At 41.0% G+C, this 15,079-nt stretch overlaps 1 protein-coding gene across 3 annotated transcripts in view; it reads left to right on the top strand.

Moving 5' to 3' along the window:
* Positions 1–15,079, top strand: part of NME8 (NME/NM23 family member 8) — a 54,961-nt gene that overhangs the window by 5,989 nt on the left and 33,893 nt on the right. For 2 of the 3 annotated variants that reach the window (XM_043588550.1, XM_043588551.1), the window contains exons 5-9: positions 1,473–1,544; positions 6,780–6,896; positions 9,693–9,759; positions 10,847–10,920; positions 14,080–14,172. In XM_043588550.1, the coding sequence (XP_043444485.1) occupies positions 1,473–1,544; positions 6,780–6,896; positions 9,693–9,759; positions 10,847–10,920; positions 14,080–14,172 (423 nt within the window). The remainder of the gene's footprint in view (positions 1–1,472; positions 1,545–6,779; positions 6,897–9,692; positions 9,760–10,846; positions 10,921–14,079; positions 14,173–15,079) is intronic. The other variant, XM_043588552.1, reaches the window with a different exon arrangement.

The following is a 15,079-nucleotide window of genomic DNA, read 5'->3' as shown; positions in this document are numbered from 1 at the left end:
CTCCTCTCTAGGATTTTGATGGTTTCCTGTCTCACATTTAGGTCTTTTATCCATTTTGAATTTGTTTTTGTGTATAGTATAAGAAAGTGGTCCATTTTCATTCTTCTACATGTTGCTGTTTAGTTTTCCCAACATCATTTGTTGAAGAGACGTTTTCTCCCCCATTGGATATTTTTTCCTGCTTTGTCAAAGATGAATTGACCACATAGTTGTAGGTCCATTTCTGGGTTTTCTGTTCTGTTCCACTAATCTATGTGTCTGTTTTTGTGCCAGGACCATACCGTCTTGATGACTACAGCTTTGTAATATAGCTTGAAATCCAGAATTGTGATGTCTCCAGTTTCTTCTTTTTCAGGATTGCTTTGGCTATTTGGGGTCTTTTGTGGTTCCATACAAATTTTAGGATTATGTGTGCTAGCTCTGTGAAAAATGCTGTTGGTATTTGGATAGTGATTGCATTAAATGTGTCGATTGCTTTGGATAGTATATTTGTTCTTCCAGTCATGAGCATGGCATGTCTTTCTATTTCTTTGGAACCTCTTCAGTTTCTTTCATAAGTGTTCAATAGTTTTCACAGTATAGCTGTTTCACCTCTTTGGGTAAGTTTATTCCTAGATATCTTATGGTTTTTGGCACAATTGTAGATGGGATGGATTCCTTGATTTCTCTTTCTGCTCCTTCATTATTGGTGGATAGAAATGCAATTGATTTTGTATCCTGCAACTTGACTGAATCTGTGTATCAGTTCTAGCAGGCTTTGGTGGAGTCTTTCAGGTTTTCTACATAGAGTGTCATGTCATATGTGAAGAGCAAAAGTTTGGCTCCTTCTTGCTGCTTTGGATGTCTCTTGTATCTTTTTGTTGTCTGATTACTGAGGCTAGGACCTCTAGTGTCATGTTAAATAACAGTGGTGAGAGTGGACGTCCCCGTAAAGCTCCGTGACCGATGCAGAAGGAGGGTGATGTGCAAAGAGGAAGATGAAACCTCGTAGATCTGATCGAAAGAAGTGAGACAGGCCCATATGGCGGCGGTGCATTGCTGAAAGGGACCTTGGAGCCCCCAAGGGAGGCAGGAAAGTTCCGGGTGGAGCAGGAGAGGATTTACAGCAGGAGGGAGCAAGACAGGATTCTTGGAGGGGGGACACTTGTCCTGGGTTGGAAAAGGAAGGGCCAGAGCTGGTGAGGAGGGAGGAAGCGTGGGTGTGGTTTGACAAATGGAAGTAGGTGAGTTGAGCCACAGGCTGGGTACCACAGAGGTGAGCTGTGAGAAGTAAGGTCGAGGCTACCTGACCCACGGCCTGAGTCACCAGTGTGTACGGTTTGATCCTGAGAACACATGTGACATCCTCAGAAAATGCTGTAGGAAACATCACAATAAAAACTTTATGTGATCTGCATTGTTTTCAACCTTGTGTATCTCATGACCTGGATATAGCTGCTTTTATTATTATATAACATATATTTTTTTTTTAGGCAGAAGCTGACAACATTGTAACTTTGCAGTCATTTAGAGATAAATGTGAACCTGTTTTTCTCTTTAGTGTTGTAAGTACCTTCATCATCCAAAATATATCATCAGATTCCAATTTACAGTTAAATATTGTAAAATTACCGTGGTACTATTATTTTCTGATTATAATAATTGCCGATTTTTTTTTTTTTTGCCTTGTCTTTCCTTGTCTATTAATATATTTGGTAACTTGACCTCTAGAAGCCTGTAATGGGTTGAGGAGGTTAGACTACCACACACTGAGTTTATCAGGAAAGAGAAAAATAAGACGGTATTTACCTTTCCTGAGGAAATAATCAGAAATTGGTATGCTGAATGATTATTTACAGGAGTGAAAAATGAGGAATTTCCTAGATATGCAGTAGGAGAGAATTGGTTGTAAGTATTCGTGTATAGAAATACAAGGAAATACCTATATGATCACTATTTTATAATATATGTTGCTTTGATCTCTGTATGTAGAAATGTGTAGAAGGAAGGAGACAGGAAGAGTATTCACCAAATTGGTTTTTTTTTTCTCTTTTTTTTTTCTCTTTTTTTTCAACGTTTATTTATTTTTGGGACAGAGAGAGACAGAGCATGAACAGGGGAGGAGCAGAGAGAGAGGGAGACACAGAATCAGAAACAGGCTCCAGGCTCTGGGCCATCAGCCCAGAGCCCGACGCGGGGCTCGAACTCGCGGATCGCGAGATCGTGACCTGGCTGAAGTCGGACGCTTAACCGACTGCGCCACCCAGGCGCCCCTTCACCAAATTGTTAATAGCGGTTTTCTATGTATGGGGGAAGGATGCAATATTTGAGTTTTCTTCTTTATACTTTTTAATATTTTCCAAATATTCTGTGATGAAATACAACTTTAATAATCAGGAAGACATGGTAAGGGCTGTTTTCTGGAAGGAGCGTATATACAGTTAAAAGCTAAGTTATGTGGCCTGGAGTGTAGTTACTGCAGAACCCGAAAGTGAGGATAGTAAGGAAAGGCTTCCCAGGGAGGGCTTGGACTATTCCTCTGCTATTGGATACTTCGATTATTATTTTTTTGTATTAGAAATAGCTATTTAGGGGCGCCTGGGTGGCGCAGTCGGTTAAGCGTCCGACTTCAGCCAGGTCACGATCTCGCCGTCCGTGAGTTCGAGCCCCACGTCGGGCTCTGGGCTGATGGCTCAGAGCCTGGAGCCTGTTTCCGATTCTGTGTCTCCCTCTCTCTCTGCCCCTCCCCCGTTCATGCTCTGTCTCTGTCTGTCCCAAAAATAAATAAACGTTGAAAAAAAAAAAAAAGAAATAGCTATTTAAAGACATTTCTTGGGTACGGGCGCCTGGGTGGCTCAGTTGGTTAAGGGCCCAACTCTTGATTTTGGCTCAGGCCATGCTCTCATGGTTCATGAGATGGAGCCCCGTGTTAAGCTCTTCACTGACAGCATGGAGCCTGCTTGCGATTCTCTCTCTCCCTCTCTCTCTGCTTCTCCCCTGCTCTCTCTCTCTCAAAAGAAATAAATAAACATTAAAAAAAATCATTTCTTGGATATAACTTTTTGCTTCTGTTAAATAAGTCCCTTGCAACTATTTCAAGGAATTGAATTCCTAGGTTCATTGAATATTAGACGTTGCCTTCAGATCTTGCTCTCAGTTGGACATGTAGGATTTGATGATTTAGATGAGGCGTCAGCTGGCTTTTTCTGTAAAGGGTCAGATAGTAAGTCTTTTTAGCTTTGTCAAAATGCAGTCTCTGTGCTGGGTCACTGTTCGTTGACCCTGGGCCTAGACAAAGTTTCGGAAGCAGAGTGGGTAACACTCAGAGATGGGATTGGTGGGCTAGTATTAGGAACAGTGAGGAGACTCGTAGCAGTAGCAGTTAGGAACATGGAACCGAGGAAGACTGGCCAGGGGTAAGGCCACGTAGAGGCTGGAGCTCTGGGACCGCCATCATCACCCTGCAGGGTTAGTCAGGCCTGTTCAGTAGGCCCACCCTCCTTGACTGGACCATCCAGCCCAGTTATCTGGGCTCTCTTATCTGCAATCAGTGCCAGGAGGAGGAGTCCACCCTTCTTCCCAATCGTGCAGTGTTCATCCTTCTAATGCTCAGAATTTTCTTTTCCTGACTCAGTTCTCCCCGTTCTCCCCACAACGCTCACATTGTGTGATGTCTGGAATTGAGAGCAGCAATTAGCACACTTCCTAGGCTCTTTAGTCGTGACTCTGGGGCTTTGCTGCATTTCCTTGACTTACCTTAAATCTGGCTTCTAACTTAGGACACGTTTCTCTGCAGCCCAGAGTGGTGACTGGTGTCTCAGATTATGTGTCTTGAGGCCAGAAGTAGAATTGGTATTCCCTTTACTTCTTCTTACTTTGATAACTTGCTTTTCCTTGCCAGTTAGAGGTCTTTTCCTTGCTAATTTAGCTATTTGGCTAAACCTCCTCTCCCCCCACCCGCACTCCTGTCATTTACTGGACTTCAAATCAGTTCTGTCGATGACTGAGAACTTTGGCGTGTGCCTCAAAGGCTTCCTTTCAAACCCGTGTCCTGCCGTCACCCCAGGGACTTCAGCATCCACATTGGCAACCTGCCCAATACCCTGGCCTCTCAATTCCTGACGCCCTAACTGCCCGTAAACTTTTCTCCAGTGCACCTCAAGCAGTTGCTCATGTAGTTATGCCTCAGATTTTATCGCTCCTTGCGATAACCACACCTATAATCCTTTATCTAAGAATCTAGTCTGTGAGCACACAATCCCCATCACATCATCCCTTGTTTAAAAGAAAAAAATGTCCCCACAGGGGCTCTTTGTATTGCTCCCCACCCTTAGCTGACAAGAAATTCATTTCAGCAACTTTCCACAGGAAAGGCTTTTGCAAGGCGCATTAGAAGGCCCCCAGAATTGTTGGAAAGTTCCTTTTAGTGGGGAATGGTAACTAGAATGCCAGTATTTATTTAAGCCTTTCTCACCTGGATCCTTTGAATGTCCTTTGAAGATGGTTCAACATTTCCAATTAAAAAGTAATACTTTCTTTGGTACCACACCCCTCTCCAGCTATCACCCACCTCTTTTACCTCATAGCTAAATTTCTCAGAAGAGTTTGCATATTTAGTTTTACTCCACTTTTTTTCACATTCCATGAATTCCTCAACCCATCCAATCTGCCTTCTGTCTCATTATTCAAGCAAATTTGCTGTTGCCAATGTACCCACTTACCAGCCTGTTGTTAAATACGCGGACACTTTGAGATTCATCATGCTGTACCTCTCACATGTATTGAATGTGGTGGCCATGCCCTCCTTTTTGAAACATTGGCTTCTTTTGGCTTTGTTACTTGGTTTCCCTTTTGCCTACCTAGATGCTATTCCCCTCCATCACCTTTCCAGGTTTACCTTTCTTTAAAATTTTTTTTTAATGTTTAATTGTTGAGAGAGAGAGAGAGAGAGAGAGAGAGAGAGCATGAGCAGGGGTTGGGGCAGAGAGAGAGGGAGACAGAGAATCTGAAGCAGGCTCTGTGCTGTCAGTGCAAAGACCGACATGGGGCTTGAACTCATGAACCAGGAGATCATGGCCTGAGCCAAAGTTGGACGCTCAACTGACTGAGCCTCCCAAGTGCCCCGCAGGTTTACGTTTCTTTATTCAGCCAGTAAATTTTGATCTTATCATGCTAATACCTTCCTTAGAAAATTGTCTCCACACAGTTTCCATTGTCTCCACCTGTATATAAAGAACTCAAGTTTACATCGTCAGCCGATTCCTAGACTTTGAGCTCCAGAGGTGTGTATGCAACTGGTGTTCTGACATCCTTCTTGGGTGTCTCAAGGGCGTCTCACAAGGGACTGGTCCAACACCAGACCTGCCCCCCGCCCCCCCCCCCCCCCCGCCTATCCAGGAAATGTGGTCTTCTAAGTGTCACCTCATTTGGTGCTTAACATCTTAATTTATCTACTTTCTTGACAAAAACATCACACCCAAAACACTCCAGACCTTGGACCTGTCAGTTTCATTACCCAAGTCTTTCTCACACTCATCTGCATCTTTCCATTCTTTCCATCTCCGTCACCACAGCCATAGACTGAGCAATCATCTCTCTCATCATCACCTCTAGGATAGCCCTGCTTTGTATACAAACATCTTCTCCTGCTCCCTTCTAACTCTAAACATGGTAGGTGAAAGGATCTTTACAAATAACTGTTCTAATTGTGGTCACTGCCTCTGTTTAAATGATGCCTAAGGATTCCCACTGCATTTAGGTTAAAGGCTGTGCTGTTCCATGACCCACAAGGTTCTGCATGGTCTGGTTCCCGTTCACTGTTGGGCGTTTTCTCATTCCAGGCATCCCCTCACTTTCTCAGCTGGCCTTCACATTTGCCATATTCCCTTCTGGCCTCAGGATCTTTGCATCTCTATCCCTTTTGTCTAGAATACTCTTTCTTCTCCATTTTGCCTACTTATCTCTTACCCATCTTACACATTTTAACCCTGATATCACTAAGCACCTTTGCTGATCTCTTTGACCATGACAAATTCTTGTAGATACTCCCAGTGCTTTGTACCTCTCTTGGTGGTACTTGTCATGATTGTTATTTTACATATTTTGTCTGCGTTGGTTTTTTTCCCCTCCTTTTTTGTGATGTAATTAGGCCATGTACCAGGACTGCCATTCCATGCCATCATGCCTGGTATTGTGCCAGTAGACAGATTTTAGTAAATATACGTTGAAAGATGGATGAAAGGGGGCATAGTGTCAATAATAATTAGAGAAGGCAAGGTTGGGAGGCCTGTACAGAACTGTTGAATGTAATTCAGGGCTGCCTTGCCTTTGGTTGAAGGAGGACAGGCAACGTGGAAGCAGAACTCAAAGAGCTGGGATTTTTAAATCAAGACGTACTTTTACATCACTAATACTTTATTTTAAAATGGCTAATTGCAGGGGTGCATGGGTGCCTCAGTCGGTTAAGTGTCCAACTCTTGATTTCAGCTCAGGTCATGATCTCGTGGTTCATGAGATCGAGCCCCACGTCGGGCTCTGCACTGACAGTATGTATTCAGAGCATGCAGTCTCCCTCTCCCTCTCTTTTTTCCCCTTCCCTTTCCCCGCTTGCTCTCTCTCTCACTCTGTCTTTCAAAATGAATAACGAATAAATAAATATGAAGAAAAAAGATTAAAATGGCTAATTGTAATAGCTAAAAAGAATTGATGGGGGTGTGAGGCCACATGGGGTGACTTAGTCAAGTTGAATTCCAGATTTATCCTGAAAATGAGTTTACTTTATGCTTTCTTTTCCCTTATAGAATGGCAAAATTATTGCCAAGATCATTGGTGCAAATGCCCCACTTGTTAATCAAAAAATTATTAACTTGATTGATGAGGAGAGGAAAATTGAAGCAGGTGAAATGGTTCGCCCTCAGGTAATACTTTAGATTACTATTTTATTCTTTTAAAAAAAATTTTTTTTAATGTTTATTTTTGACAGAGAGACAGGGCATGAGTGGGGGAGGGGCAGAGAGCGAGGGAGACACAGAATCTGAAGTAGGCTCCAGGCTCCGAGCTGTCAACACAGAGCCTGACGTGGGGCTCAAACTCACGGACTGAGATCATGACCTGAGCCAAAGTTGGTGCTCAACTGACTGAGCCACCCAGGCTCAGGTATTTTTTTTTTAATATTTGTCTCAGGTATTTTTTAGTTTCTCTTTTGATTTCTTCTTTGACCCATTGGTTGTTCAGTAACCTGTTTAATCTCCACAGATATGTGAATTTTCCAGTTTTCTTTTTATAGTTGATTTCTAGTTTATTTCTAGTTATTTCTAGTTTATTATTGTGGTGAGAAAAGACGCTTGATACGGCTTAGCATATGATCTATCCTGGGGAATGTTCCATGTACACTTGAGAAGAATGTATATTCTGCTGCTTTTGAACGGAATGTGTTGAAAATGTTAAGTCCATCTGGTTTAACATATAGTTTAAATCCACTGTTTTCTCACTGATTTTCTGTACGGATGGTTTATCCATTGCCGGGTGTGCTGAACCCACGAACACTAGCTCTGCTGGCTGCCAGAACCAGGCTATAAAAGGATGTGTTCTTTTGGGGTGGGGTGCCAGGTGTGTGCTCAAGCCATGTTCATGTGGATATCAGCCACCTGGATCCAGGCAGAGAGAAAGTACAAAGATGGCGCCTGCTGGCCTCCCTGGTCTCCAGAAAGGATTGCAGTCAGCTGCTAGTTCTGTGTTAGTTTAGGAGATTGACTCCCAGGCTACAGCTTTCAAGAGTTTCAAATAGGCTTCTTTCAGAGAAAAATTGGCCATGTCATTGAGCTGCTGGTACCCTGAGCCTTGATAGGATGGCCACAGCCCGTTCTTACTGGCCTGTTAAGAACTGTTTGTTTACGGTGACCCCCTGGGACTCATGGACACAAGCCCCAGTTGGCTTTCAGAGCCAGGCATTTTGGGGACCCGTCTCTCAGTTGGAAGTCTTAAAATCTGGGGCATTATATGTTGAGTCCAAACCCTTCACTCCTCAGGGAGATGCTGGTTGTTCCCTCCCAATGGTGTGTCCCTGTGGTGGGGGTGAAGTTTATGGTCGGGTTGTATCTCAACCTCTCCTACCCATTTCAATATGGTTTTTTCCCCCCTCATTTACCAGATTGGTAGGAGCTGCTCAGGCTTTCTCTGGGTTTCTTTCAGAGGAAATTTGTTTGTATATAGCTGTAGATTTGGCGTGTTTATGGGAAGAGGTAAGTTCAGGAGCCTTCTGTGTTGGCATCTTGAATGGGAATCTCAAGAAATATTATGAGAGAGTTACAAACAATAAGACAAGGCTTGAAAACATTGAGTCATTTTCCCAGAAACAGGCAGTCAGTGGATGGCGAAACCAGAATTTCATGTCAGGCAGAGTGACTCCTGAGTATAAACTCCTAATGGCTTAATTCTATCCAGCTTTCTCTATGTGTGCTCTGTTTTGCGTTTGTATTGTTGTTGGTCTGATTGTCCTCACAGGATAAAATCCTGTTTTAACTAATAGCAGTGTGAATGTAGGAAGTGTATTAATATATTTGTTTTTATTATTCCATTTTGTTGACTGCTTTTGCTATTTAGCATTCTTATCTAATTGTCTGGTCTAGCACAACCCTGTCTGATAGTAATAAAGTGCAAGTCATGTTGTGAGTCACATGCATGATTGAAAATATGCTACTAGTCACACTGAAAACAACAGAAAAGAAAGAAGTGAAATTACAAATTTTAAACCCTGTGTATTAAAAAGATTTCCACTTAAGGATGTACTCAATATAAAAATAAGGTATTCTACAATCATTTTTTTTTTCATATTAAATCTTTGGAATGTGCTGTGTAGTTTTCACTTATGGCACATCTTAATTTGGACTAATTTCATTCCAAGGCTGAAATAATCTTATGTGGTTAGTGGCTGCCCTACTGGCCAGCATACGTTCAGCAACTGTAAAGTCAGATCAATCTGAAGTTATAGCTGGCATGATTATCTGATTCCTGATTATAGTAAGAACAAATGCTTCCAGTATAGTCATTTCCATACATTTGGGGGTCTTTATTTCATTGAGACTCTGACATTATGCATTCTCTTGCCAAAAAATGTATATATGTAAATGTCTATACCTTTCAAGTAGTTAAAACAGAATCACAGAAGCACTTTAAGGGATTCTCAAAAAATTAAGGCACCCCATCCCCATCCTTCCTCGTTTTTTACCCTATGGTAGAAAATTGGCTGTTGTTTTGAGCAGCACAATTTTTTTTTTTATAAGTTAAGGAGGTATTTTTGCTGTTGCTAGTTTACCAAGAGTAATGGTCAGGATTAGATCTAGCAACTCAGCAAATGCCCGTTTGATCTATAACATGATAATTGTGTATTTATCGCTTTCTTACTTATTAATCTCTGCTTCTTTCTTATTTTATTCCTTGTGCTCTCCTTAAATTTTAAGGTCTTTTGGTTGTTGATCATTTTCCAAACAGCATGTATGCATGATTTCTGATAGCCTTCCCACCCCAATCATTTTCAACATTCCTTATTTTATTTTAGTGGGAAGATCAGGAAAAGTAGTGTTAGATAAATGCAGGCACATTCCCACTTTACCTTCTATCCCTTGGATTATAGATATTTATTAGAAACAAAATTTCTAAAAATTCTTTTCCTATCATATTAAAATATAACTTCTACTTGCATTTCTCTTCCACAGTATCATGAAATTGCGTTTGTGGACTCAGATGCGGAAGATGGTGAGGAATCACCCTATGAAAGTGCCGGTGAGTAAATTTCCTTCAAAGTAATGGCAAGGGATTCATGTTGGATGCTCATTAAGCACTACTTGCAAGAACAAAAAGCTGGTGGTGACATCAATGTCATTGGTAAGGGACTGGTAGGCTAATATGAGACTCCGCTATTAAAAAGCAAACTTTTTTGCTCCTCTTGCCTTTCCTTTGGTCTCTGTTTCTGAAGCCTTTCTGAGGTTACCCGGGACCGGGCATTCCTGTGCCCTGTGACTAACTAGACAGCAGCTTCCTCTTATTTAATCCTTCGTCATCTTCCAGAACCTCACGAAAACAATTTCTTCCTCAATGACCCACACACCGGTTTACTTTCCAGTTAACGATCTTGTGTGTGGACTGTCTGTGTAGGTGTGTGAGTGTGTGTTCATACCTTGGAGCAGAGACAAACAGCATGCTCAGCAAGCTATTATGCACTAAAAACTCATCAGAAGAGTGTGTAGATAAATGTGGATAAATCTCTAGATGGTCAAATCCATCAGTGTGTAATTTTGCTTGCATTGTAGCTCTACTCATCAGTGATACTGAGCTGGATGGATCATGGGTGTGATTTTAATCCATTGTATTCAAATAACTAGTGCCTACCTAACTTTTTTTTTTTTCTTTTTGCCTATGGACCACCAATTGTTGTGAATGTTTGACCTGCATGCAAAGATAGGAGCTGCACTTTGGTTCTAAGCAGAAACTCTTTGGTAGTTGGAATGCTGTAATAAAAGCAAAGCTGTCAATGGATGCACATTCACTGGACATTAACAGTTCATGTTTATTTTTTTTTTAATGTTTATTTATTTTTGAGAGAGAGGGAGAGAGAGCATAAGTGGAGAAGGGGCAGAGAGAGAGAGGGAGACATAGAATCCGAAGCAGGCTCCAGGCTCTGAGCCATCAACGCAGAGCCCGATGTGGGGCTCGAACTCATGAGCTGTGAGATCATGACCTGAGCTGAGGTTGGACGCTTAACCGACTGAGCCACTCAGGCACTCCATATTTTACATTTCTAATTGCCAAATCCTTCATTATCTAGACTTTGTGTCAAGAAAATGAAATTCTTCTATTTTTTTTTCCCTAGAGCAACTATACAGTATTGCTATTATCAAGCCCGATGCTGTGATTGCTAGAAAATCTTTAGAAATTAAAAAAAAAGTAAGTGATATTTTCCAACCTTACTTTAAATTAATTGCAGCATAACAACCTCTTAATTGTCAATTTAGAGACAAGCTTACTGTTTAGAGTAAAATAGAACATAACAAATTTCTGGTGCTAGTTATCTTTAAAGGCTCTGAATGTATTGTCTTTACAAAGGCTGGGCCTATTCAAGCATCTTTATTTAAATAACTCTGCTCTACCAGTGTCCAATATTAATGATAAAAATTATAGCCCTCATATTGGATTATAACACATGTTCTTCCCGTTTAGTTATTTGCAACACAAACTTGTTATAAGCTCACATTGGTTTGTTTTGTTTCCTGTATGTTGTGACAAATGCAGGGTCCTTTTTAGATACATGGGAGTGTAAAGAAGCATTTATTGTTTTGCTTTAGAGCCAAAATAAATTTTTTTAAGAGGAAAATTGCATTCTTTTTTTTATTTAAAAAAAATTTTTTTTAACGTTTATTTATTTTTGAGACAGAGAGAGACAGAATATGAACGGGGGAGGGTCAGAGAGAGAGGGAGACACAGAATCTGAAACAGGCCCCAGGCTCTGAGCTGTCAGCACAGAGCCCGACGCCTGGCTCAAACTCACAGACTGTGAGATCATGACCCGAGCTGAAGTCGGACGCTCAACCGACTGAGCCACCCAGGTGCCCCGAAAATTGCATTCTAATCCAAAGGTCAGCAGATATATAGGGCCAGAGAGTAACTGTTTCAGGTTTGTGGGGCATATGATCTCTGTCACCACTGCTTAACTGCCATCGCATTGAGAAAGCAGCAATAAGCAGGATGTATACAAATGGGAGTAGCTGCACTCCAACAGGCTTTATTTCCAAAACGAGGCAGTACTTTGCTAACTCCTTAACAATGACTTGGCGTTGAAACAGCATCAGTAAATTGAAATTTGAAAGAATGTTGTCTGTGAAATAGAGGATGTCACCTAGGGAGCTATCAGGAGGGATTGGAGGTCTCTTGATGAACTTCCCATCATGCATTCTTTCTTTAGCTACAGCAGCGTTCTCGTTGACTGAACTACACTAAAGCAGAAGGTCCATGCTCATAGTATTTATGGTCTCTTCCATTTGTGAGTTGATTTAAGTCATATCACTCTCTAAGGGTAGCCCTTTCCTTCCAGATTTTGGTGTGTATGTTGGGGGGGCACAAAACTGTACCCCAATCCCCCGTATGTTTCTTACACTTGATAAAGTTTTAAGAAATAATATCACAATGCAATGATTTACTCTTCCTTATTCGAGTGTGTTTGAATAGCTAGGACACAGTAACGATTTTTCAAGACTCTATAATTCTTTTTAAGTTGGGGCAGTACAATTAATCATAAGTTCATCTTGATCTTTTTGTTGTTTTGACATAGTAAATAACATTTCAGATATGTAAATTACAAGGATCTCCTAAATACCTCACCTCTGTGGAATACAGTAAAGGGCTAATAACAAACAGGACAAAAAAATCTAAAGAGTGCTTTGACAGGGAGAGAGCGAAACCATAAGAGACTCTTAAAAACTGAGAATAAACTGAGAGTTGATGGGGAGTGGGAGGGGGGTGTGGGTGATGGGCACTGAGGAGGGCACCTATTGGGAGGAGCACTGCGTGTTGTATGGAAACCAATTTGACCATAAATTTCATATTTAAAAAAAAAGAATGTTTTGAATAGAAAGAAAATGAGCACACGATATTTTTCAATTAGGGTAAAGGAGAAGTTATTGAGTTTAAATATTTCTTGGATTTTATTTTCTGTTGTCAGACTCTAAGTAATGTAACAAAGACATGATTTGAATATTTAGAAGTTATTCAGATGGGACGGTCAGAAGAGGGTTCAGAAAGATGTAAGTAGTGCTCTGCCATATCAACAAGACAAATGAAAGCAGAACCAGTAGTGTGTTGACTTTTATTTTATTTTATTTTACTTATTTTATTTATTTATTTTAAAACACTTTTAAAAACATTTGTTTTTTAACATTTATTTATTTTTGAGAGAGCATGAACTGGGGAGGGGCAGAGAGAAACACAGAATCTGAAGCAGGCTGGCTCTAGGCTCTGAGCTGTCAACACAGAGTCCAATGTGGGGCTTGAACACACAAATCACGAGATCATGACCTGAGCCAAAGTTGGACCCTTAACCCACTGAGCCACCCAAGCGCCCCAGGTGTTGACTTTTATAATAGAAGCAAAAGGTACCTAGTGCTGGATACTCCCAGGTCAAAAAGAGCTCAAATTATTGGTGTTGTTTAATGTAATTCCTGAGTTGCTTTGAACCCGGATTATACTTATATTTCATCGTTTAGTACCTCATTAGATTTGTCTTATTTGTCTCAAAACTTCTCTTTGTTTCATTTTACCATACTTGAGTGGCACACAAACTGGATTTATCATTAATTTAAGGGTTTTTTTAATGATAAATCACGACTAAATGTTAAATTCTATCCTTCCCCATAATTTGGATAGTTCTTTTTTGTTTTTGCTATAAACTATACTAGATTATGAGTTAAAGCCTCAACAAAGGAAAGCCTTTTTAAAAATGTTAAAACGATTTTGAAGATAGATGGTTAAAAAAATGCTTATAAATTTATGTTTTTATGAATGATTCAGAACATGATATTTTCCCTTGAAATTTAGTTAGTTCTTTCACATTTTGGGGAAAGTCACTTAAATAATAGAAATACTGAGGGGCACCTGGGTGGCTCAGTCGGTTAAGCGTCTGACTTCGGCTCAGGTCACGATCTCGTGGTCCGTGAGTTCGAGCCCCGCGTCGGGCTCTGGGCTGATGGCTCGGAGCCTGGAGCCTGCTTCCGATTCTGTGTCTCCCTCTCTCACTGCCCCTCCCCCGTTCATGCTCTGTCTCTCTCTGTCTCAAAAATAAATAAACGTTAAAAAAATTTTTTTTAAACAACAACAAAAAAAGAAATACTGAGGAGTCTCTGGTTCAAGCCTTGAAAACTGAAATATAGGAGGCCTGAAAAGGGCCTTCTTTGTTCATGTATTTTTAAGCCTCTTCAAACCTTATGGACCGTATTGAAGTATTTTACCTGAAAACTCATTCAAATCTGTTAAGCACAGGAAACAAATGTCCTTGACTTGTTTTACATGTGGTCCCATAACACGTCTGGATCTGACCTTCCTCTCTACTGAAAGATTCTCGAGGCAGGATTTGTCATAGAAATAGAGGATAAGAGAGTGCTCACTGAACAGCAAGTAAGGGACTTCTACAGTCGAATAGCAGACCAGGTAAGAAAATTAGAAAAAAAAAAAAAAAGCCACTGTGTTTTCGGATACAGTGTATATTTTGAATCCATATTTTATTATTTTTATTAAAAAAATATTTTTTTAATGTTTATTTATTTTTGACAGAGAGAGACAGAGCATGAGTGGGGGTTGGGGTGGGTGGGCAGAGAGAGAGAGAGAGACAAGAATCCAAAGCAGGCTCCAGGCTCCGAGCTGTCAGCACAGAGCCCGACGCGGGGCTCCAACTCACAGGCTGCAAGATCATGACCTGAGCCAAAGTCGGATGCTCAACCGACTGAGCCACCCAGGCACCCCTGAGTCCTTATTTTAGAAAAACAAACGGATAAGTCTAGCCAGCCAAATAAGCTTCTGTTGTCCTGTTGGGGTCCATATCGTGGTAATGCCAAAGAAGGCGGTGATGCAGTCTCCAGTAGAAACAGTGGCAGCTGAGCGAAAGCAGATGGTCCAATTGTATTTTGTTGAAGTGAAGACCTATTTAACTTATGTCCTCTCAGACTTTCTGCATTGGCCTCTGGAAGTGAATAGCCAGGCCTTTCCTATAGATTTTTATCCCAGGTTGAAGGCTCCTTGTCATAAAGGCTCACAGGGAAGCTTTAATCCTTTCATTATCTGAAAGCCTGTGTCTGGAGCTATTTTCTCTTTTGCCTGGGGGAGTATTAAGAAAGACAGTGCTGTGTTCGAGAAAGTTCAGTGGTTTAGGGGTCAGAAGACATAGCTTCCAGAAATGTACTGTCCAATATGGTAGCCATTAGCTACTTGTGGCCATTTGAATTTAAATTCATTAAAACCAAATCAAATGAAAAATTCAGAGTCTCAGTTGCAAGTGCTCAGTAGCTGCATGTGGCTACCTCTGTTGGAGAGCACAGAATGTGTTTTGTCATCAGAGAAA

This window comes from Prionailurus bengalensis, chromosome A2 (genome assembly GCF_016509475.1).
Source record: "Prionailurus bengalensis isolate Pbe53 chromosome A2, Fcat_Pben_1.1_paternal_pri, whole genome shotgun sequence".
NCBI lineage: Eukaryota > Metazoa > Chordata > Mammalia > Carnivora > Felidae > Prionailurus > Prionailurus bengalensis.
The sequence above is the reverse complement of the archived record's forward strand: the minus strand, read 5'-3'. Positions and strand labels throughout refer to the sequence as shown.